The sequence below is a fragment of the Tamandua tetradactyla genome, chromosome 18 (genome assembly GCF_023851605.1).
Source record: "Tamandua tetradactyla isolate mTamTet1 chromosome 18, mTamTet1.pri, whole genome shotgun sequence".
NCBI classification, from domain to species: domain Eukaryota; kingdom Metazoa; phylum Chordata; class Mammalia; order Pilosa; family Myrmecophagidae; genus Tamandua; species Tamandua tetradactyla.
Genome location: NC_135344.1, coordinates 21962192 through 21985214, shown reverse-complemented (window position 1 = coordinate 21985214; position 23023 = coordinate 21962192). Strand labels below are relative to the sequence as shown.

General features: G+C 35.7%; 1 protein-coding gene across 1 annotated transcript; it reads right to left on the bottom strand.

Moving 5' to 3' along the window:
• Positions 1 to 977: 977 nt before the first annotated feature.
• On the bottom strand, positions 978 to 2045 carry MC4R (melanocortin 4 receptor). The gene has a single exon (XM_077136127.1). It carries the CDS (start codon positions 2043 to 2045, stop codon positions 1047 to 1049), a length of 999 nt encoding a protein of 332 aa, XP_076992242.1. The 3' UTR covers positions 978 to 1046.
• Between the last annotated feature and the right edge of the window lie 20978 nt (positions 2046 to 23023).

The following is a 23023-nucleotide window of genomic DNA, read 5'->3' as shown; positions in this document are numbered from 1 at the left end:
CTGTAAACTTTTGTGCTGTGGACGTGAATTTTTAAGTTAAAATCCTTAATGATCAGTAATTAAACTCCAGTTAAAAAAATAAACAGTAAGTGAAGAGCAAGTCACATCATGGGACGCATGAAAGGACTTGATACTAATCTTATAGTTCTTTATGGATAGGGAGACATCACTGCAACATCCTTATTTCTGGCCATTTCAGCAGTCATTGGGTTCCTGCTTAAAGGGATAGAAAGGCCCTTTTCTGTTTTTAATGAACAATGATCGAGGAAAGTTTGGTATCAGGAAGTTTGGCTTGACATGGCACCTTATACTTTCCAGAGCACTTTAATTTCTCTAGCAGCGACTCCCTCCCACCCCTGAAATTGAATTGCCTGCATGGAATATCAGACTGCTTGTTTGGGCAAATGAATTTCTCTGTATTTGAGAAACATGCATACTTTCCTCCCTCAGAATCTTACTTTTACTTTTGGTAATTGTTATTCTCTTAAGAAGATCTTCATTTTTTTTCACGTCTGCACAGGGAGAAGGAGCCCAGCTTTTATTAAATTACCTGAAATTTCAGTGATGGTGCCATTTTTTTAAATGATCAAATAGCTATTCACCCAACAGCGCACCATTAAAAATGCCAGGATCAGATCTCTACATTTCATTGTTGCATAGTATAAGATATAAACCCTTTATTAGAATGTGTTTAATAAGACCGTGATTTTTATGTTACTAAAACAAGCAAAGTGACAAATCTCTATGAATAATTCGAGACCTTGTTAAGCTTTTAATAAGGACTTTTATCTTTTCTGTCAATCCAGAGTGCCCACAACCTGTAACAGGGATGAACATTTTACAGCCAAAAAGCAGCATGACATTAAAAACAATACAGACACCGGGCATTTTTTTCACATCAAAAGTCATAAACTTAAATGTATACAATAGGTATTTTCAACAACTGCCCTACACAGAAGAGAAAGCTGTTGCTAGAGAATACTGTTCCGGTTATAAAAGAATGGAAAAGCCTCTTATGCATGTTCTTTAGTTTCTCCCTTCCCCATTTAATATCTGCCGGACAAATCACAGTGGCCACCTAGAGGATAGCAACAGATGAGCTCTTTGAAGGTTTTCCTCAGTTCATGACTCCGGAGGGCATAGATCAGAGGATCAATGATGGAATTACACATGATCAGTATGAGGTACAAGTTAAAGTGAGACATGAAGCACACGCAGTATGGGTTCTGGGGACAAGAGATGTAGAATATTAGGTGGAGAAAGAATGGAGCCCAGCAGACCACAAAGACCCCGATGAGTATGGTCAGGGTAATTGCCCCCTTCATGTTGGCCCCTTGGCGGATGGCGCCCGGGCCGGGGAGCACGGCGATCCTCTTCATGTGCAGCCTGGCCATCAGGAACATGTGGACGTAGAGAGAAGCCATGAGAGCCAGCATGGTGAAGAACATGGTAATGAGGCAGATGATGGCAGCACTGCTGTCTGAGTAAATGATGAAGAGAATGCCTGAAACTGTGCACGCCGCCCAGATGCAACTGATGATGACCCCCACCCGCTTCACCGTCATGATGTTATGGTACTGGAGAGCATAGAAGATAGTAAAATACCTGTCCACCGCAATTGAAAGCAGGCTGCAAATTGAGGCAAGCAAGGAGCTACAGATCACTGAGTCAATGACATTATCAATATTCACTGTGAAGCTCTGCGCGTCCGTATCCGTGCTGTTTAGGAGGGTGATGACAATCGTTTCTGAGCCATTGGAAATGCTCACCAGCATATCAGCCACGGCAAGGCTGCAGATGAAAAAGTACATGGGAGAATGCAGGTTCTTGTTCTTGGCTATGGCCACGATCACCAGGATATTCTCCAACAAGCTTATGACACCCAGAGTCACAAACACCTCGGGAGAGACAAAAAGTTGCTCGTAGCACCCTCCAGCAGAGTAGCCTTTTCGGAGGGACTCACTGGCGTTGCTGAGCAGTGCGTAGCTGCTGCGGTTCCAGAAGTGGAGAGAGGTGTGCATCCCCGGCTGGTGAGTGGAGTTCATCCTGCTGCAGGTGGGTTCAAATCCCCCAGAACCGATTTTCCCTCTTGGCTTGGGTAGCTTCAGTGCTTTTCTCCAGTTCTTTATCTGCCTGGAAGTTTGAGGCTCAAAATTTTATACCTGCTGTAAGTAAATGTCACAACCTCCAAAGCGTGAATAGAGTTTTTAGTGTCTTTTCAGTACAGCTGTGATCATTCACCACTTTAAAATCTTAGGCTTCGAAATGCCCATTCTTGGCTGAAAGAGTCTGCTGTTTGCTCTCCTGTTCTCACTTCCGTTTTAACTTTAGCCTCTGTATTCAGGTCTTTTCAAAATAATTTTCCTAGCAGCTGCTGTGCCATTGGGAGATGAGTCTGTGCGCGCTTGCTCATTTCAGCTGCCTCTTACAGGTATTATTCCCAACCCGAAGCGTTGCTTAGAGAGTTAGAAGCTGTGGGCGCCTGCTGCTGAGTCCTGTGGCGTGTGGAGGGAAAAAAAAAACATTGTTCAGAGCGGCTCCTCCTCTTTGTCCTTCTGACCAATCGAGCCCCAGGGCAGTGCAAGTCTGCGAGACACTGATTATTTCTCAGAACTACAAATTGCAGAACAGCCCCGATTCACAGGCAGAAGCTTGTGGAATTGGGAAGCGAACAGGATGTGAGAGACAGAATTTCCCTTTTCAAGTTTTCAGGGGAAGCAACTTGGTCCCTAGGGGATTTCTATAATATCACAACAAGCATCTTTAGGCACCCAGGCTTGTTCTTGCTTTAAAGAGAGATGTATATGTGTGAAACATCCTGTTCCGTGTTCCTGAAATAGATGCACTGCTTTTTTTTTTTGCCAGGATACTGAATTTCTTTACCCTCTTAATTCATTTGAATTAAGGTCCCAGACAGCAGTACTTTGATTGAAAATACCTGAAGCTCTGGAAGAATCCTTAATAATAGTAGTAGATTATGCTATAGATGGAAGAACTACATTTTAGGTGGCTATAATTTAGCAAAGAACTCAGGAAGGGGTTCGTTGTTATTCACGGACATCTGATATTTCTCCATTACAGGGTTTCTGGAAAAGTTTTCTTTTCATATAGAATATTTAGAGTCTTTATAGAATTAATGCAAATTATAGTCACCCTCAATTCAGAAAGAAAAAAAAAATCAGGTAGAGTGATTAGGCAATACTCATTTTTGTTGTTGTTGTTTTTAATAAAGGCAGCCTGATTACCTCAATAATTGGAGGCAATTTTAATCATTCAAGTCAGGACTAGTGGATGCTAAGTTACTTATCAGAATTTTTGAATGTTTTACTTAAACTAGTTGTAAAAGATTGTATCAAAGTTACTTTTCAGATTATGAAGTTTTGTGTAGTCTCCTTTTCTTTCAGTATGACTGTTTCCGGTTTTAGTGATCTATAGTTTGTGGCTATTCTATTAGTAATAAGGAAAATAAGAGAAAATTATCTCAGGGTTAATTTTGAACTGTTGATCATTTAGGTGGGGGCTTTATCCTATTTCCTTATTGCTGCAGAGACAGTGCTAAGTGTTCTTCCTGGGCATTGCGCTCCATTAACATCTTTTATCATTTCTGCAAATAGGTGAGAATTTGGGACTGAACTCTAGTTAGCGGAATGTGGGTGGCGGTAAAGTGCAGCATTCTGCCTCCCTGGTGATTCTACCCCATTCTTCTCCCCTGCCCATCTGTGGATGCTGCAGGGTGTCTTTTAAGCCGTGTGTATAGACGGCAGAACCATAGAATGGAAATGGGTTGGGCCTCTGGATGGCTGCCCAGAGCAGATCCACACCTCTAACACCCTCCACGCTCAAACACGCAATACCTTTCATGTTTCTAGCTGCCGAGATATTGGTGCAGCTAGCATTAATTACCCTGACATTCATACTTTTCAGTGGAGATATTTATAAGCAGCAAACCTGAGTGGCGCGAGAATTATTTCTTTACCCTTTTTTAGGATTTGCCTGAATAGCAAACGATCTAATAAATAAGCAACAGAGAAGAAATCTATGAATTGTTTAGCATTCAAATAGTCAACTCTGGATAATTGTCTTCCTGAATCAGCTGTAGCCTTTGTGCTCCCTATTTCTCTGGCTGCAGAATGCTCCTATTTACTCAGGCTTAAGTTACAGAGTTTCTTGGATTTTTCCATTTTTCTTAGCAACCCTCCCCACCCCCACCCCATGCAATCACTTGTAAAGAATCTTTGCTTCTGATTCTTCCAGTGTCTCTGATCCCTCCATTTCTGCTTACCAAACTCAATTATCTCTACTCTCCTCATGGAACTCAAACTTGATTATACACATGCTAGACATTCTCCCAGTGAGTTCACTTGAAGTTTGGAATTGCCCTTCCTTTATATTTCTGCAACCAGAAAATGTACAGTCATCTTTATCTTTTAAAATTTTGTTGGAAAGTGATTTTATGAACATCATGAGATGAAAATAATTTCGTCTCCATGTGCCTGATTTTTTCTTTTTTTAAAAAATGAAATATAATTCACATGCTATAAAAGTCACCCTTTTAAGGTGTACAATTCAGTGACTTTTGTATACCGAGTTGTGCAGCCATTACTGCTATTTAATTCCAGAACATTGAACATTGTCATTTACCTCCCATCCTCGCAAAAAAAAAAAAAAAAAAAAAAAAAATTCTATACCCATTATCAGTCACTCTCAATTCTGTTGGCAACTATTAATCTACATTATGTCTTTATGTATTTGCCTGTTCTGGACATTTCATGTAGGTAGAATCACACAATAGGTAGTCTTTTTAGTCTGGATTCTTAGATTTTGCAAAAAACTTTCATCATTTACCTAAGCTGTACCATGAATCGTAAATTCACTTATTTTTTGTGGCTGAATAATATTCCATTGTGTGGATATACCACATTTTGCTCATCCAGTTCAGTTGATGGACATTTAGGGTCCCCCCCCCCATTTTTGGACTATTATGAATAATGCTGCTGTGAGCATTCCTGTAACAAGTTTTATGTGGGCATGTGTTTTCCTTTCTCATTTGTATGTATGTAGGAGTGGAATTGCTGGTCATTTACCACTATGTTTAGCTTTTTGAAGAAGTACAAAAATATTTTCCAAACTGGCTGCAACATTTTATATTCCCACTAGCAGTATATTTGAATTCCATTTTTTCCAAATCTTCACTAAGGCCTGTTATTATTGGTCTTTTTTTTTTTTTTCTTTTTAGCCCATCCTATTGCTTGTGAAATGGTATTGTTAGTGGTCAAAGTCGGTAGACTCTTTTTCCTGATGTGCTCAATAATCAATTCCTAAGACACCGGGGTTTAAGAGACAAAGGGTTTTACTAGGCCTGTGGTAGGAGAGCAGATGGCCTAGTGGCCCCAAATCTCCCCCCCCCCGAACTTCAGTAATTCTGATAGTTTAATTAAAGAAAAAGATGGGCAGTGTTTAGGTTAATGAGCACAGTGGCCCCAGATGATGTAATTAGAGGTAATTTTATTATTGAACAGGGGCAGATTGATTAATTCTTAGAGACTGTATGTAAGAAAATGGTGGAACGAGGTATAGGTGATTTGTAGGTTAAAGTCTAAGCTACTGCGCATGTCAGGCGGGCCCACTTTGGTTAGATCCAGTTTCGGTTATCAAGGTAAGTGTAGATCTTGGGGTGGGTTAGTTCTGGGCTGACCCAAGACCCTGCATTAATAAACCTTAGGGGCTGTCTTTAGTGATTACAAGACTCTAAAGTTGAAAACTGGACAACTAGGTACAAATGAAGGTTACTCACAAAGCTTTTACAATGATAGAGGCAGAAGATAAGGGCTATACAATCATTATCAGAGATCAAGGCAGCTGGATTACAATTTGAAGATTTCTGGAATTTCCCTCTGTCTACTCCAATATATAAGAAAGCAAAAAGGAATATCTGTATAATATTCAGTAATCAAAATCATCCCTTAAATCCTGATTTCTCGGTTACAGTTCCTCCCCCTCATTTGATAATTATCTCTCTATCTTCAGGGACATCTGGGCAACGACCCTCTACTTCTTCAGGGCTGAAAAGGGGCCATGTTATTAAGGTGAAAAGGGCTGAAATCAGTTGTTGTTCTTGGAGAGTCCAGTATCTGGGTTTCGGAGCTTCTCTAGCATTGAAACAGTCTGGAACTTTCAAGTCTCTGAAAAACAAACTTAAGTAAAGTTTTATAGAGCACAGGATATGTTTCAGGGTTTTGCTATATTGTGGCAGTTTGCAATATCTGGCTGAAACTTGCATAAGAGTAACCTCCAGAATGACTTGATTTGAAATCTCTTAGCCATTGAACCTCTATTTCTTTACCCCCTTTTGGTCAACTAATCCATGTTGCCAGGGTCGGGCTCATCCTTGGAACTTATGTCTCATGATTCCAGGGCGAGTTGCATCCATGATGCTATGGCCAGTTATGTCCTGTGATGCCAGAGCCAGTTATGTTTCATGCTGCCAGTACCAGGCTTCTACCCCTGGAAATTATATCCCATGCAGGGGGCGAAGCTCAGAATTTGGCTTAGAAAGAGACCACATTTGAGCAACAGCAGAGATTTTCTGGAGATGGCTCTTAGGTACTAATCCTAAGTCGGTTCAGTTTACTATTACAGAAATAAGTTTCATAAGGGCAAGACTCAACACTGAGGCCTTGACTTACTAAATTGGTAGTCTTTCTTGCTTAAGAAAAATGTCAAGCACTCCCTAGGTGGGGACACTTAATAGTTCTATTTTTTTTGACAGTCCCTCAAGGGACTATGCAAGTACTTTTTCATTTTCTGCCCCAAATACTCTGAAATGCATCATTGCATAACATTAACTTGTATAGAATATTAATCTCTTGTTCATTATTCCAGGTCCTTTATCAAATAAAGCTCAATTAGTTCATTTAACAGCTAGACAAATTAAATTAGACAGTGTAAATTTTGGACAAAACATTTTTCTTTTTATCTTACACAAAAGCTACAGCTTTAAAATACAGATAATATTATTGTTTACCTTGTATATCGATTTACCTTATTTTTAGCCAGATCAGTTTCATCACATTTTTAATCAGAGTTTGATAATTTATAGTTTTTCTTTTAAACGGTTGCAACATGTATAGAATAATGCTGACTATCAGAGCTAGAGGTGTCTCACAGAAACTTAAAGCTCCAGGGAACTACTAGGTTATACAAAGAGCAAAGCAGTTCAGAATTTAAAAGTAACAGTTAAAGCTTACAATCTAAGCTCTAATTTTTGTAAGTATTTTTAAATGAAGTACTTTTAGAAACAAAAACATTGAACAGTTTTATATTACGAAACCATAGCAGAGGTTTGGTTCATTTTCCTTTTACATATTTACCAGAGTTATGTTATTTTATAGATAAAATATAACATGTATATTTGTCCTGCCTTTCTTTCAAAGCTTTTCCTTATTATAGATGGAGCTCTGACCTATAGCTGACCACATAGAGTTTTAGAGAAGTATTAGAGCAAAGCAGTGCAATTGATGATTTGGCTGTTTCTCTGATCTGCAGTTTTCTAAGAATAACTAAAACTAAGACTAACACCACCATACTATTGTTTTAACACCATACAGATTAGTATCAGATATGACATGGACAGTGAGAACACTGTCAAATTTTTAGGAATTTTATACAGTCTCTAAACATATGAATAATATTATTTTGCCTGTATGAATTTAACCAGCAGCAGGATAGAAAATCTCTTTTAATCACTGTAATACTTCCCAACACCTCCTATGCAATAGGTTAAATAAACTATTTTAGCACCTTATTTTTACAAGTTGAAAGAACAAATTGTTTGTAGCATTTTTCCCTAAACAGTGAGAAGACTTGTTCTCTGAAATAAAGAATGATAATGCCAACATAAACTTAACAAGGATATTATTCTGCTGTCCATTCTATTTTGACAGGAAGAAAACTGAACTTTAGTTTTGTATAAATACCCAGCTTGACACAAAATCTCTCTCTTTTTTTTTTAAATATATGATAATAAATTCACAAAGCTTTTGAGCCTCCATGCTTCATTCCAATACTGGTATTCATGAAGGGGAGAAGAGAAAGAGATACTACCAAACAATGGAAGGAGGAAGAAATTTATGCCTGGGTTTGGAATATAGACATGTATCTATATATTGTATACACCCAAGACACAAATGATTATTTACAATTTGCCTAAAATCTCATAGTCCAATTCAGCACTACCTTAAAGGTCAGAAAAGCCCCAAGTTTGAAATATAATCAGCCTTTTGATATTTAAGAGATTTATATCCAGAGAAAACTCAAATTTTTAATAACTTTATTTCTAACTGCTATATAATACCATGGATATGTTAGTTTACAGAATTAAATTATGTCTTCTAAAAAACTAGTTTAGAGTTCTAATTTATTTTTATTTTTATTTTTTTATTTTTTTAATTTTTTTATTAATTAAAAAAAATTAACTAACACAACATTAGAAATCAATCCATTCTACATATGCAATCAGTAATTCTTAATATCATCACATAGGTGTATGGTCATCATTTCTCAGTACATATGCATCGATTTAGAGAAAGAAATAGCACGACAACAGAAAAAGAAATAAAGTGATAACACAGAGAGAAAACACAAATAAAAATAAAAAGTACAAAAATATATGAGAAAAAAAAACAAAAAAAAACTATCGCTCAGATGCAGCTTCATTCAGCGTTCCAACATAATTACATTACAATTTGGCAGTATTGTGCTGACCATTTTTTTTTAGAAATCATACCATTCTACATATGCAATCAGTAATTCTTAACATCATCGCATAGATGCATGATCATCGTTTCTTAGTACATTTGCATCGGTTTAGAAGAACTAGCAATATAACAGAAAAAGATATAGAGTGTTAATATAGAGAAAAAAAATAAAAGTAATAATAATAAGAACAAAACAAACAAAACAAAACAAAACAAAAACCTATAGCTCGGATGCAGCTTCATTCAGTATTTTAACATGATTACTTTACAATTAGGTATTATTGTGCTGTCCATTTTTGAGTTTTTGTATCTAGTCCTATTGCACAGTCTGTATTCCATCAGCTCCAATTACCCATTATCTTACCCTGTTTCTAACTCCTGCTGAACTCTGTTACCAATGACATATTCCAAGTTTATTCTCGAGTGTCGATTCACATCATTGGGACCATATAGTATTTGCCTTTTAGTTTTTGGCTAGACTCACTCAGCATAATGTTCTCTAGGTCCATCCATGTTATTACATGCTTCATAAGTTTATCCTGCCTTAAAGCTGCATAATATTCCATCGTATGTATATACCACAGTTTGTTTAGCCACTCGTCTGTTGATGGACATTTTGGTTGTTTCCATCTCTTTGCTAGAGTTCTAATTTTTTAAATGCTATTTTCTTATTTAAAGGTCTTACAAGTGTCATCTCTTCTATGAGGACTTCTTAGGTCATTCTTTCTCCATCTGCCCTTTAAATTCTTCCAGCATTTTAATTCCTTCATTGTGACTGTCTTACTTACACTATGTCCTAGTACAAGTATATTCCAACTAGCATATAAACTCTTTGAAACTAAGACTTATGTCTTTTCTATTCGTGACAGCATTTGCTAACAACAATATACTGATTGACATTAACAAAGCTGCTATAAATTCAAATTCTTCCATGTACTGAGGTAGCAAATAGCCAAGTAACCAAAAGCCAGATTCTTTGAAATCCAGGTGCTCAAGATTATAAAAATATCTACTTTTAGGTTCTAACTAAACATAACCAATTTCTTAAATAGGGTATATTTGAAGCATCAGCATACTTTTTTTTTTTTAGCATACTTTTAATTATATTTTATATGAATATTATTATTACCAGGTACATTGTTCAGTTTATGTAACTTAACTTATCTAGTTAGGCTATTTTAAGAGGAATTTTGAGAATATTTGTGATACTAGCTTATTTTTTCAGTAAGCTTATACTTACTGATATTTAGGGAGAACACACCCAAGCAGAATAAAATCACATTTGTTCTATTCAGAATTTATCAGAGGTTGAAAAAAATCTCTTTGTTTTCATAATACCTTAAAATTATAAACAATTTTAAGGGCACATTGATGATCAAGTTCTGGAAAATATACTGCAGTTGTTTAATTTGTCCAAGTATAAATCCAGGAAAACTTTTCCATATCTCTCAAAGATCTTTCATTTTACTTACTGAAGTTTGGTAATTAGATTTTATTCAGTTACTTCTATCCCCAGGCTGTTTATATTTAATAATAATCTGATTACTACAGTTACCATTGCAAAGGTAGTATTGGAAAAAATAATATTAACAAACATAGCCTATTTTGTAGCATTTTTATGCTTACCACTTCTAATATCCTGGCCCAGTAAAAAAAGAATTCTAGACCACACCTTACCATATCTTTCTGTGCCTAGCCCTCCTTCAGAAGTGCTTTAGGTGTTTGGGCCTTAGGGCAGGGATAGGTTGTACAGACAGAAAGATATCAGGCTTATTGAGTTTAGATTTGAAAGTTTTAGGTGAGGGCCATGGAATTTGAAGAGCTCCTATGCTCTTCTTTTTTTTTTTATTTTTAAAAAGTTCTCTTTTTAAAAAATATTATTTTTTTAAAAAGCAAACATACAAACATTCTATACGTGGTGTACAATCAGTGGCTCAGAATATCATCACATAGTTGTGTATTCATCACCAAAATCACCCTTCCAAACATTTGCATCTCTCCAGCAAAAGAAACTAAAAAGATAAAAGAAAAAAAACTCATTCATGCCATATCCCTCCCCCCTCCCCCTCATCAATCGCCAATATTTCAATCTACTCAATGTATTTTAACCTTTTTTCCCCCTATTAATTGTTCACTTTCCATCCATATTTTTTACTCATCTGTCCATATTATAGATAAAAGGAACATCAGACACAAGGTTTTTACATTCACACAGTCACGTTTGAGCATACAGTCATCTTCAAGAAACATGGCTATTGAAACACAACTCTACAGTTTTATGTATTTTCCTCTAGCCACTCCAATACTCCATAAACTAAAAAGGGGACATCTATATAATGTGTAAGAACAACCTCCAGGATAACCTCTTGAGTTTGATTGAAATCTTGCAGCCACTGACACCCTGTTTTGTCTCATCTCTCTTCTTCTTTTGGTCAAGATGACTTTCTCAATCATTGATGTCAAGTACCAGCTCATCCCAGGATTTCTGTCCCACATTGCCAGGGAGGTTTACTGCTCTGGGAGTCATGTCCCACATAGAGGAGGGAGGGCAGTGAGTTTGCCTGCTTTGTTGGCCTAGAGAGTGAGAGGCCACATCTGAGCAACAAAAGAGGCCCTCTGGGGGTGACTCTTCGGCATAATTCTACGTAGGCTTAGCCCATCCTCTGCAGGAATAAGTTTCATAGGGGCAAACTCCAGGATCGAGGACTCAGCCCATTGATTTGGCTGTCCCCACTGCTTACGAGAATATCAGGAATAATCCAAATGGGGAAGTTGAACACTTTCCCCTTTCTCTCCATTCCCCCAGGGGGACTGTGAATATACTTCTTTATTCACTGTTCAAATCACTCTGCTATTCCTTCCTTTTAACTATTTCAATTATTAGATTTATTTTACTAAAAGCTGTGACCATGATCATTGGAAAAGGTCTTTGCTTTTTCCAGAGGCAGTCCTCTGGCAGTTTTTTGCTGCCTTAAGGAAATTCCCAGGGCAGTTTCTTTCTAATGTCCAGGTTTGTTTACAGTAATTACAAAACTAAAATTTTTGAATCCTGAAAAGAGTTTTTTCTCTTTTACTTGACTTCAGATGGACCAATTTATATGTCACTAGCAGCACTTAATTATTTCTAAGCAGTTCAAATAGAGCTCTTTAAGAATTTTCTTATTAATTTACTATTACCGTCCAAAGGTATGAGAATATATGTTGAAAATGCAGACAGACACAAATAGAAAATTAGTAATACAGGAAACAGAAACAGAAATACTTTTGAGAGGGATAAATAAAGGATTGACTATTTTATCTCATTCTATTTCTACCTTTTTGCAGAACTATTCTAATGTAATATCTTTAATTTTAACTATAGTGGTAGGATTTTCATTTTAAACCATATTGAGGCCAGATTATATTATAGAAATAAAACCTTTTTTATAGACTCATAACGAAAATCTTTTCAAGTTTCAATACAGTCCAAATAATCCCTTTTTAAAAGAACTTCCATGATCATAACCAGTTAAGAACATTTGACCAATACAAATGCAGGAACATAACAATCAACAAATTTAAGCAGACACAACATTTATTATACTTAAGTAACATACCAATTAATAACTAGACTAAACACACAACTAACAAATAGGTATTAAATGCTTAACACACTGATCAACAATTAAACAAACATCAACTCTTATTATAGCCAGGTTACACACCTGCTAGCATTTGAACAGCTGACTTAATTTCATAAATACCAATTAATTGTTGTATTACTCATTACTTTTTAGGAGTATAGTCAACAGAAAATTTAGGTCAATACCTCAAACCCTGTACAGTGCCCCAAATCAGCAGGTGTAGCAGTCAGAGCAAAGGGGTTTGTTCTGGAATCATGAACGAGGCCTAGGTCAGGGGAACCCAAACCTCCTATTTACCCCCTGATCCACTTTTACCCTAATAACCCACTCACCCAGTCTGATGCCAATTCATTGTTGGATTAGGTCAGGGCTTCCAATCCTGTATAATATGGTCCCCCAAATCAGAACGTGTAGGTGTCAGAGCAAAGGGGAACATTCTAGAAGCCTGACCTGGCCTAGGTTAAGGGGACTCAAACTACCTATTTACTCTCCGATTCACTTTTACCTTGATAACCCATTCACCCAGCCAGATGTCCAGACATGGAATTGAAAACAGTTTCTCTCTTTAAAGCTTTTCAAGGTGCCAAAAGTCTCTGGAGTGCCGGCAGAACAGAGAAACCCCGGATCTCAAGCCTCTAGACTAAATTCAGTCCAGTGGCAGCAAAAAAAAAAAAAAAAAAAAAGGCTCAGTTATTGGTTTACATGCTCTGCTGGGGCTACAGAGATTTGGGCATTCATCCCTTCATGGTCACCAAATTTTTACTGGACAGAGGCTGTGGATTCTTATGTTCAATGCACTCAATAACCAATTCCTGAGACATTGAGGTTTCAAAGAAAGAAAGAGTTTATTACTAGGCACATAACATAGTAGAAGAGCAGATGGCCTAGTTACCCAAAATCCATCTCTCCAAACTCCAGTAATTCTGATAGTTTTATTAGAGAAAAAGACGGGCAAGGTTTAGGATACTGAGCACAGTGACCCCGGATGATGTAGAGGTGATTTGATTATTGAGCATGTGCAGGTAGGTTACATGCTTTTTCACAGAACGTGTGTAAAAAAAATGGCAGAATGCGATATAGGTGACTTGTAAGTGAAAGTCTGAGTAAGCTACGGAGCATGTGAGGTGAGCCCACTATGGTTAGATCCTGTCTTGGTTATGAAGTTACCTTTAGATTTGGAGAGGGTTCGTCCTGGGCTGACCCAAGACCCTTCATTAATGAACATTAGGTCTGTCTTGAGTGATTACAAGACTCTAAAGTTGAAAAACTGGGTAACTGGGTACAAATGAAGTTTAGTCACAAGTCTTTTACAATGATGGGCAGATGGTAAGGGCTATGTGATCATGATCAGAGATCAAGGCAGCTGCATTACAATCTAGAGATTTCAGGAATTTCTCTCTGTCTACTCCAATTGACAAGAAGATAAAAAGAAAAATCTGTATAATACTTCAGTAATCAAAATCATCCCCTAAATCCTAATTTCTTGGGATTTCATAGTATTTCGGTATGGTTTTGATTTATATTTTCTTGAAGACTAGTAATGTTAAATATCTTATGTTTATATTGGCCATTTGCATATTATCTTTAAAGGAAAATATCTGTTTAAATCCTTTGCCTGTTTATAAAGTTAATTTTATCTTTTTAATGTTAAATTGGAATAATTCTTTACACATTCTGGATACTAGAGCCTGATCTGATACATGATTTGCAAATATTGTCTTTTCATTCTGTGGGTTGTCTTTTCACATTCTTGCTAGTACCTTTTGAAGCATGAAAAGCTCTTTATTATGATGATGTCCAGTAGATCTATTTTAACTTTTGTTGCTTCAGCAGTCATGTCCAAGAAACCATTGCCTAATCCAAGGTCATGAAGGCTAATGCCTATGTTTTCTTCTAAGAGTCTTATAGTTTTGACTCTTACTTTTTAGGCCATTTGTCCATTTTAATTTTTGAGTATGGTACTAGGCAGGGGTCCAGTTTCATCCTTTTGCAGATGGGTATCCAGTTTACCTAGCATTTGCTGAAAAGATTATTCTTTCCTCATGGAAGGTTTTGGCCTCCTGGTAGAAAGTCAATTGACCATAAATTTAAAACTTATTTATAGATTCTCAATTCTCTTTCATTGGTCTGTATATCTATTCTTATGCTGGTAACACACTGTCTTGATTGCTATAGGATTATGGTAAATTTTAAAGTCAGGAAATGTGAACATGCCCGTATTTTTCTGCTTTTCAAGATTGTTTTTGTTATTCATGTCATTTTCATATGAATTTTTGTTTGCATTTTCATATGAATTTGGGGATCATCTTGAAAGAAGTAAAACTCTTTCTGTTTGCAGATGACATGCTCTTATCTACAGAAAATCCTAAGGAAGTCACATAAAACAGAAGATCCAGTAAAAGAGTTTTTTCTTTCTTTTTTTTTTTGCCCTTGCTATCACCTCCAGTACAATGTTGAATAGAAATTGTGAGAGGACATTCTTTTATTCTTCCTAATCTTAGGAGGAAATAATTCACCATTAAGTATAATATTAGCTGTGTATTTTTCATAGACACCCTTCATCTGATTGAGTAATTTCTATTACTAGTTCTGAGAGTGCTTTTTTTTTTTTTTAAACTATGAAGCATGTTGGATTTTGTCAGGTCCTTTTTCTGTTCCATTCAAGATGATCAAGTGCTTCTCTTGCTTCATTCTGTTAATGTGGTGCATTACATTGGTGATTTTTGTATGTTGAACCATCCTTGCACTCCTGGAATAATTTTCACTTGGTTATGATGTATAATCCTTTTTGTATACTGCTGGAATTCTTTTGCTAGTAATTTGTTAAGCATTTTTACATCTGTATTCATAAAACATATTGACCTGTGATGTGTTTATTCAATTTTGTGATTAGAATAATTCTAGCCTGTGGGATAGTTGGGAAGTTTTTCCTCCTCTCCATTTTTGCCCGAGTTGGTGAAGAATTGTATTAATTATTCTTAAATGTTTTTGTAGTATCTACAGTGAAACTACTTGGTCTTGGGCTTTTCTTTAGGTGAAGTGTTTTGATTATTGATCCAAACTCCCTGCTTAAGTAGCTCTAATAAGATTTTCTACTTTTTCCTTTGATAGGTTGTGTCTTTCTAAGAATTTGTCCTTTTCTTCTATATTACCTATTTTTGGCATACATTTTTTTCATATTATTCTTTTATATTCCTTCTCATTTCTATAATGTCCCCATTTTATTTCTATTTACTAATTTGACACTTTTATTTATTTGTCAGTCTATTTAAATATTTTGTCTATTTTATTGCTCTTTTCAAAAAAGCAAATTTGAGTTTTTAAAAAAATTTCTTTATTGCTTCTCAGTTTTCCATTTTATTTCTTGCCAGTATAAACTTTATTATATCCTTCTTTGCTTGCTTTGGGATTAGTTTGCTTTTCTTTTTCAAATGCCTTAAGGAAAAAAGTTGATTAATTAGAAATCATTTTTCTCTTTTAATGAAGACTGTACAGTTATAAATTTCCCTATGAGCAATGTTGCAGCTATATCTCATACATTTTGGTATGTTGTGATTTTGTTTCCACTTATCATTAAGCATTGATTTTTATCTACAAGCTTTAAAATTATAATAGAGTGATCTAGACAGTCTTTTTCTTTAATAGACTGTATGATAAATGATTGAATAAATATGCACTACTTGTGGTAAATCTTTTGTAAATTTTGCATATGAAAAATAAAAGATTGGTTACAAATTTGAATAGTATATAAATTGTTAATTTATAAATAATAAGTAAAATTAGTAATTAAAAACAAAATTACCTTTTTCTTTGGAATTTTCACTAACCAGTGTTATATTTATAAACATTAAGATTACACTGAAATCCCAGAAAACCATATACTTTAAAATATGAAGTTTATTTAATATGATGCAGATTTATAATTGTTAATCATACTGAAAAGATGACATTTTGTCATCTCTTAGGAGACATTTCTTTAAACACATTTTTTTGTGTGTGAAATATAACATATATACAAAAAAGCAATACATTTAAAAATCATTTTAACAATTAGTTATAGAATAGATTTCAGAGTTTGTTATAGGTTATAGTTCCATAATTTGAGAATTTTCCTTCTAGCTGCTCCATGACACTGGAGATTAAAAAGGTGTATCAATATAACGTTTCAGTAGTCATACTCATTTAAGTCCTAACTTCTCTGTTATAACTTCTAAGGAGGCATTTTAATTTTCTGCATGATTTACTGCTCTATGAGTCAGAAGAAATACAATGAGCAATGTTAGACACATTGATGGTATTTTGAAAATTTATTGCAGATTCCTTTTTAATACAAACAAAATTTAGTGTAATAATTTATTTTTGCTCTAAGCAAAATCCTCTTCTACATTCTATAACAATAAATATGAAACATTACTGTAGAGAACAGTTCACCGAATTGTCCTAAATGAAACCCTATTTTTAGGAGATGTTAATGACTATTCCATCACCAAATAAAAATGGAGATTTCAAGGTCAAAACACAATGATGTCTTGAAAGTCCCAAGTTTATAATAGCATGTTAAAGTTTCTAAAATCTCCTTCAAGAAAACAATTTGATACTGCTTAATCTACTTATTTCCTAAACCTATTTGAATTTAAAACCAAACTCTTCCAGCTTTATTTTTTGAGCATGTTTTACACTCGGTTCTGCAATAACACTTGTTTTGAAAATGCAAAGTTTCAATTTGATAGGTGTATCGTGGAACAATTTGAGAAAATTTTGCATTTTTTTTGCACAGTCTTGCCTAGAAGAGATGCTAGGTGAATGCAGAAAACTACACCCAAATGAACTGAACCACGTAGGAACACAAAAAATGCATGTATCTCAAACCTCTGTCAGCTACCTTAGTTCGTGGTGCACGTAATGAAGCACACACATTCATATATTTTACTGAGCACCAACTATACTCTGGATACAGAGTGATTAAGAAATGCTATCTCCCCTTTTAAAAATGTTAGCCTAGATGCTGTTTAAGTGGGGAGACTTTATAAGCTAACATTGCTATACATTGTGATCAGTGATATTATAATAGTAATAAATAGAAATAATTCCTGTTTGGTGGGTCCTAAATTGTTTAATAGGAGTGTTTTATTGAGATGAGAATTGAAAGAAGATAAATGGAAACTTAGCTGGATGAAGAGGTGGAAGAGGACTAGAGTTGAAAGCAGGTCAACTTCTGCAAAATCAGGTTGTATGAAACAATATTGAAAATTTGGGAAATGGCAAATACTTTGGCATGGCTGGAGAGCACAAAAAAGAAACAGGAAATGAGTCTGGAGATGTTAGCAACGAACAGGTCATTCCTGGTGTATGTCACTGTATGACTTTAGAACTTTACTTCCTTAACTTGTATAGCAGTACTTAAACCTTGAATGAGTCGCCTATATCTTCAAGATACACAGTTTTGAGACTGATGCAATAATAAGAAAAGATTTATGTTTTAGAGCACTGAGTGGAATTAATTTTGGAGGGTGTCTTAGTTTCCTAGGGCTACCATAATAAATACCAAAAACTGGGTGATAATGAAACAAGAGAGATTTGTTTTCTCACGGTTCTGTAGATGAGAAGTCTAAAATCTGTTTGAATTCTTTTTGAATTGAAAGAGACTTCAGCCATTTCTTGCCCCAACTTTTCTATTAATCAATAAATTGCTTTTAAGTATTATAGATGAACTTCTGCTTAAATAAAACCACCATAAAGCATTGTAATAAAACTTGGTATCGCTCCAGTTCTTGTTTTGTTAATTTGTATTCTCTTGTATTGCATGGCTTTGTTCCTTCAAAGAGAGTTGGTCCCAATTCTCTGCTATTGATTACATCTGATGAGAGAGAGTTGATGGTTTTGTACGTTACCCGTGAGGATCTTAGCTCTTCCAATGACTTGCAAAATAAGGGGTTGCAAAATAATTAAGTTCTTTGTACCTTAGGAGAAAAGCAAGTATGTTATCTCAGAGTGATTTTGTAAGGAAAGTCCATAAATGCCTGTGGAATGATATGTAATTTCTAATCCTGTAAATCAGAGTATGTCCTATCATGCATATGAGAGATTTGCAGAGAGTTTCTGTAATGCCCAACAAATGCATCTTGAATTTTTTTTTCATGATTGCTCTTGAATTATTTTTATTCAAGTTGTTGTTACTTTTGGCTAGGAAATCCTCAATCTGTTTAACAAAATTTCAAAGGCAAATTAAGTATGTATGACATTTCTTCTCTTTGTTGGAGCTCTAGATTGGTTTGCCTGTGTAGCCCTATCTAGAGTCAGCAGGCAGTGTAGCTCCCATAGTACACTGCTCCAACCACAGTGTTGCCTCGTTAGAAGACAGAAAGAGTGGCAGAGTTTGATTTTGTGGCAAGGTATGAGATGCTGGAAGTCACTTACATTTTTGTGGGTAGGGCAGCTTAAACTGAGTTTTGAGTCGTCCCCACATTGTTTCAGGCAGATTCCTTGGTGGCAAGGAGGAAATGTACCCAGGTTACTTCAGGTAAGTGAGTTTAATTGGGCAGCTGTACCCAAGGATCGAAATTGCTATTCTAGGGTCTTCTTCAGTCTGCTGCTTTCTCTTTTCAACTTTTTGTCCTATGGTTCTAAATCCTGCACCTCTACCTTCTGCATACCCTAACTTCCTGCCGTGAAAGCCAACATTGGCATATGAAACCTTTGCAGGTTTAGTGCTCAGTGCTAACTTTTGGGTTCTTCTCAGGATTTAGTTCAGATTCCTGAGAGGGTAACGGATGCTAAAGGATATAGCAGTCCATAGGCTAGTCCATCAGGCTGCCCTTATTGTGTTAGGTGCCGTATCCAGGCCCTGTGAGCTGTGGTGGACATAGGGGCAAAGGGATAGAAAGCAGGTCTCCATGAGCTGTGACCGCATGAGCAGGGTTGCCTTACTTACAGAGAGTGGTTTTAGGGCAGGCACCATGGTTGATACATAGGACACATGTCCTGGTCACAACATCTGCTGTGTCCTCTTTGATTAATTGCGAAGGAAATGGTACTTTGCCCCGGTTTGGGATAGAGTTTTAAATGAGATGTGGCCACACTCTGAAAGTCCACTTTGCAGTAATTATAATTTTACAGTGAATTATCATTTACAGCAATGACAATCTGGGTACAAGAACCTCAAGAAAGTATAGCCATGCCTTCACCACCACAGTATATATGAGACCATCTCCATTTCTTCCACAAAGAATCTCATGCCCCTCCCCCATATCTTCTGCTTATTGACATTTAGCTTTGACATATTGCCATCATTATATTATTTTTTAAGGTCTGTATACCTGTTAAGTAGATTCCTAGCAAGATCCCTGTCTACCTTTTACATTATTTGATTCTATTTAGGAAGTAGAGCCAAAGTGTGGTGGCAAATATTGTGAAACTCCAAACTGTCCCCTCAGAACTGAGGTAAGGCTGTCCTTAGCAGTCTGTCGTGGAATGGCTATTCTATCATAAACAGATCTGAATCGAAATGGGGAGACCTTTTTAAAATTGAGGATTTGATAATGAAATATTCTAGGTCTTCTTTAAAATCAGTAAGCAAAATGCTTTTTGTGACAATTATTTTGAGTTAGTACATTTTATAACTCCAAATTTCCGTGGAATTTTTTTAAGACACTATGGCCTTTGGCTTAAAATATGCACAAAAACTTGCTTATTGGTAAAGTACTTTCCCAGCAGACTCAATTAGGATGTCTTCTTTGGGGCATGATATGTTTAAGAGAATGGAGAATGAGGCCAGTAATTATCTAGGAAGAGGAACAGGAGTAGAGACATATGGGCAGCATAGATTTTGGGGAAATTTGCTATAAGCCTAATTGATATATGCCAGGCACAGAGCAGAATTGATCTGCACCCAGGTACGGGATAAAACATTTTGAAAACATTTTTGAAAGCTTCTTCATCTCATTCCCAGATGTCTTCTAAATGTATGAATAGCCCTGAAACTGACCTGATTCTTGAAATATTAATAATTATTTCACATCTGAAAAGAACTTTCAGGACAGTATGTCCCAAAATATGTTAGTGTAGTTTCATATTATCAAAAAAACATCAGATGTAGAAGTGCTGCAAACCTCATCATGTTAGAGATTAGCTATTTAGATTTCTTTTATGTTTGTTTATTTTGATGAATTTTGAGTAAAACTATTTAATATTTTTCAGTCACTGCCATCTTCAGCGAGGACGGAAGCAAGAAGAAAAACTTTAAATTGAAACAAATATAGTTGATAAGTAATTGTCTCCTCTGAAATGTTCCTCAATCAATATTTTATTTATTAAATCACTAGATTATATATTTTTTAGAAAAAAAAAGAAAATCAAATTTAAAAAGTAATTATCCAGTCCTATTTACTACAAAATATTTGTGTTACCATTTATTGTAATAATGTTCAGCTGTATGATAGTTTAGCTGTTTATAATATTTTCACGTATTTTTAGTTAGGTCTAGGCAGACCCAAAGAGGTAATTTAGGCAAAGGTTCATGAAATGTAGAGAAAATAAATATTGAATAGGGACTCAAGGGAGGAAATAATAGCTCATCCATCGCGATTCTCTATCTTTCCTTAAGCCATTCATTCATTCCTTCACTCATTCACATATTCACTCATTTGCTGTCTCCAAATCTGATAGGCTAGGCATGGTGCTGGCAATGTCAGGGGAAGCTTAAGTTAGTAAGTCATGGCTTCTTCTGCCAAGCTATTCTGACACTAATGATGCGGAATACAAGTAAAGCCTGATAAAATAATGTGGAAATGCAGAGAAGGAGATTTACACAAGGCACTACGACAACACTGTGTATGGTTATGTCACTCCACTTAGGAGGGAATCCCAGAAGGTCTCTTCAGGTGGCAACACCTGCCCTGAATTTTAAAGATTAAGCAGGAAGAAATTATGTAAAAAGAAGTAGATGGGGATTTCAGGAGTAGGAGACAATTTTAGTGAAGGTTTAGAAGGAAGGAATAGCATGGAATATGAGACACGAGTCACATGAGATTATTGGATTATCAAATAAGAGTCAGAGGTAAAGGAAGAAGGAAACAGTAGAATTAAGGGCATAGAAGACTTTTCAGCTTTCTGAAGACTTCTCGATTTTATTCTATAAATATATAATTTCAGAAGCTCTTATCGGATGCCCGGTAAGTAAGCAGACCCAGAGCTATGGTGAAAGGATGGGAGATAAGAGAACACTTCATATAAAGATTGGTATAATGAAATCTGTAATATGCTGATTTATTGGATATGAATGGTGGAAAGAGGAAGAGTTAGGGAGGAATTCAAATTTCTACTCTGGTTATTGGATAGCTGATGTGTTGTAACCTTACAGGGACAGGCGGCAATTTGAGAAAAGATAATTAATTCAGTTTGGGATATTATAAGTTTAATGTATGTTTGGGTCATTCTCCAGAGGCAGAGCAGTCCAGAAGCCAGTTAATTACATGTTTATCTAGAGGTAAGGCCTGGGATACAGATTTGGGAGTCAACAAAGTGGTAATTTAACCCTATGGATTATATAATTTGTGTGAAGCAATACTCAGCTAATAAAAGGAAGTGATCATATATTCCTTTGACTTCTAGAATACTGGCTGGAATATCCTGATGTATGAATAAATAGTTGCATCTTACCTTGGATACATTGTGACAACTAAAAAGCTTTCCAGGTCACTCTAGAGCAAGCCAATATCATGGTAATGATCAAAACAACAACATGCCTGGAATGTGTTGCATCAAATGTACTTATCTGAATTTAAAAAGACCACAAAATTGTACCCCACCTTGCAAACTCAGAGGGGATCTTGAATAATCCATGTTTTCTACCAGCTTTTCATTCTTACATATATTTCATATTATGTATGTGTTGTATTTACTGTTTTGACATTTCATCATTATATACCCCATAATTTTGATTGCTGGTATGATATTAACTGAGGAACTAAGGGAAAGCTAAACAATTATTTCTGAACAAATTAATGATAGCCAACTGTATAGGGAGTTCTATAAACAAAATAATTTCATTGAATTGTTTAAATTTTTAGCATGATATGCATTTATGTTTTAATTGGTGTTGGGCATTTGGATTCATCAGTTAATTGTTAGAAAATGACTTTTTATATCTTGAAAAGTATATAAAAGAAACATATACTGTTTTCTGTTCATTGTTTACATTACTCCCTGGTTTACTAGCAGCTCCTTTAGTATCAAACAAAAGACATTATGCTAGTTGAACCTCTTAAAAACATGCCTCAAATTTTTTTTTTCCAAATTTTGCAAGTTTACAATCTTCCAAAACAAGTGAGTCGCTCTATTTATGGATTTTCTGTCTAGTTCATTTAATGTGCTATAGTCTAACCAAGACAACTCTAACGCTATGCTCTAAGTGAATCCAAGTTCCTTTAACAACATTCACAACAGATTTTAGGTCTCTGGCAATTAAATAATATTGTTTGGGATCATTTGCTTCTCATACTCCCCATAAATAATGCCATTCAGTGGGAATCTGTTATTTTACAAGAGAACTCTCATTTGCATTCTAAGTTTTAGAACTTTGAAAACACAATACTCTGTAATTGGGTTTTATGGTTTTTCATAGTTTTTATCTTGGGAAGTTTCCAG

What these genes read in the sequence shown, in the direction of transcription:
- MC4R (XM_077136127.1), bottom strand. Translation starts at nt 2,045, where the DNA reads ATGAACTCCACTCACCAGCCGGGGATGCACACCTCTCTCCACTTCTGG.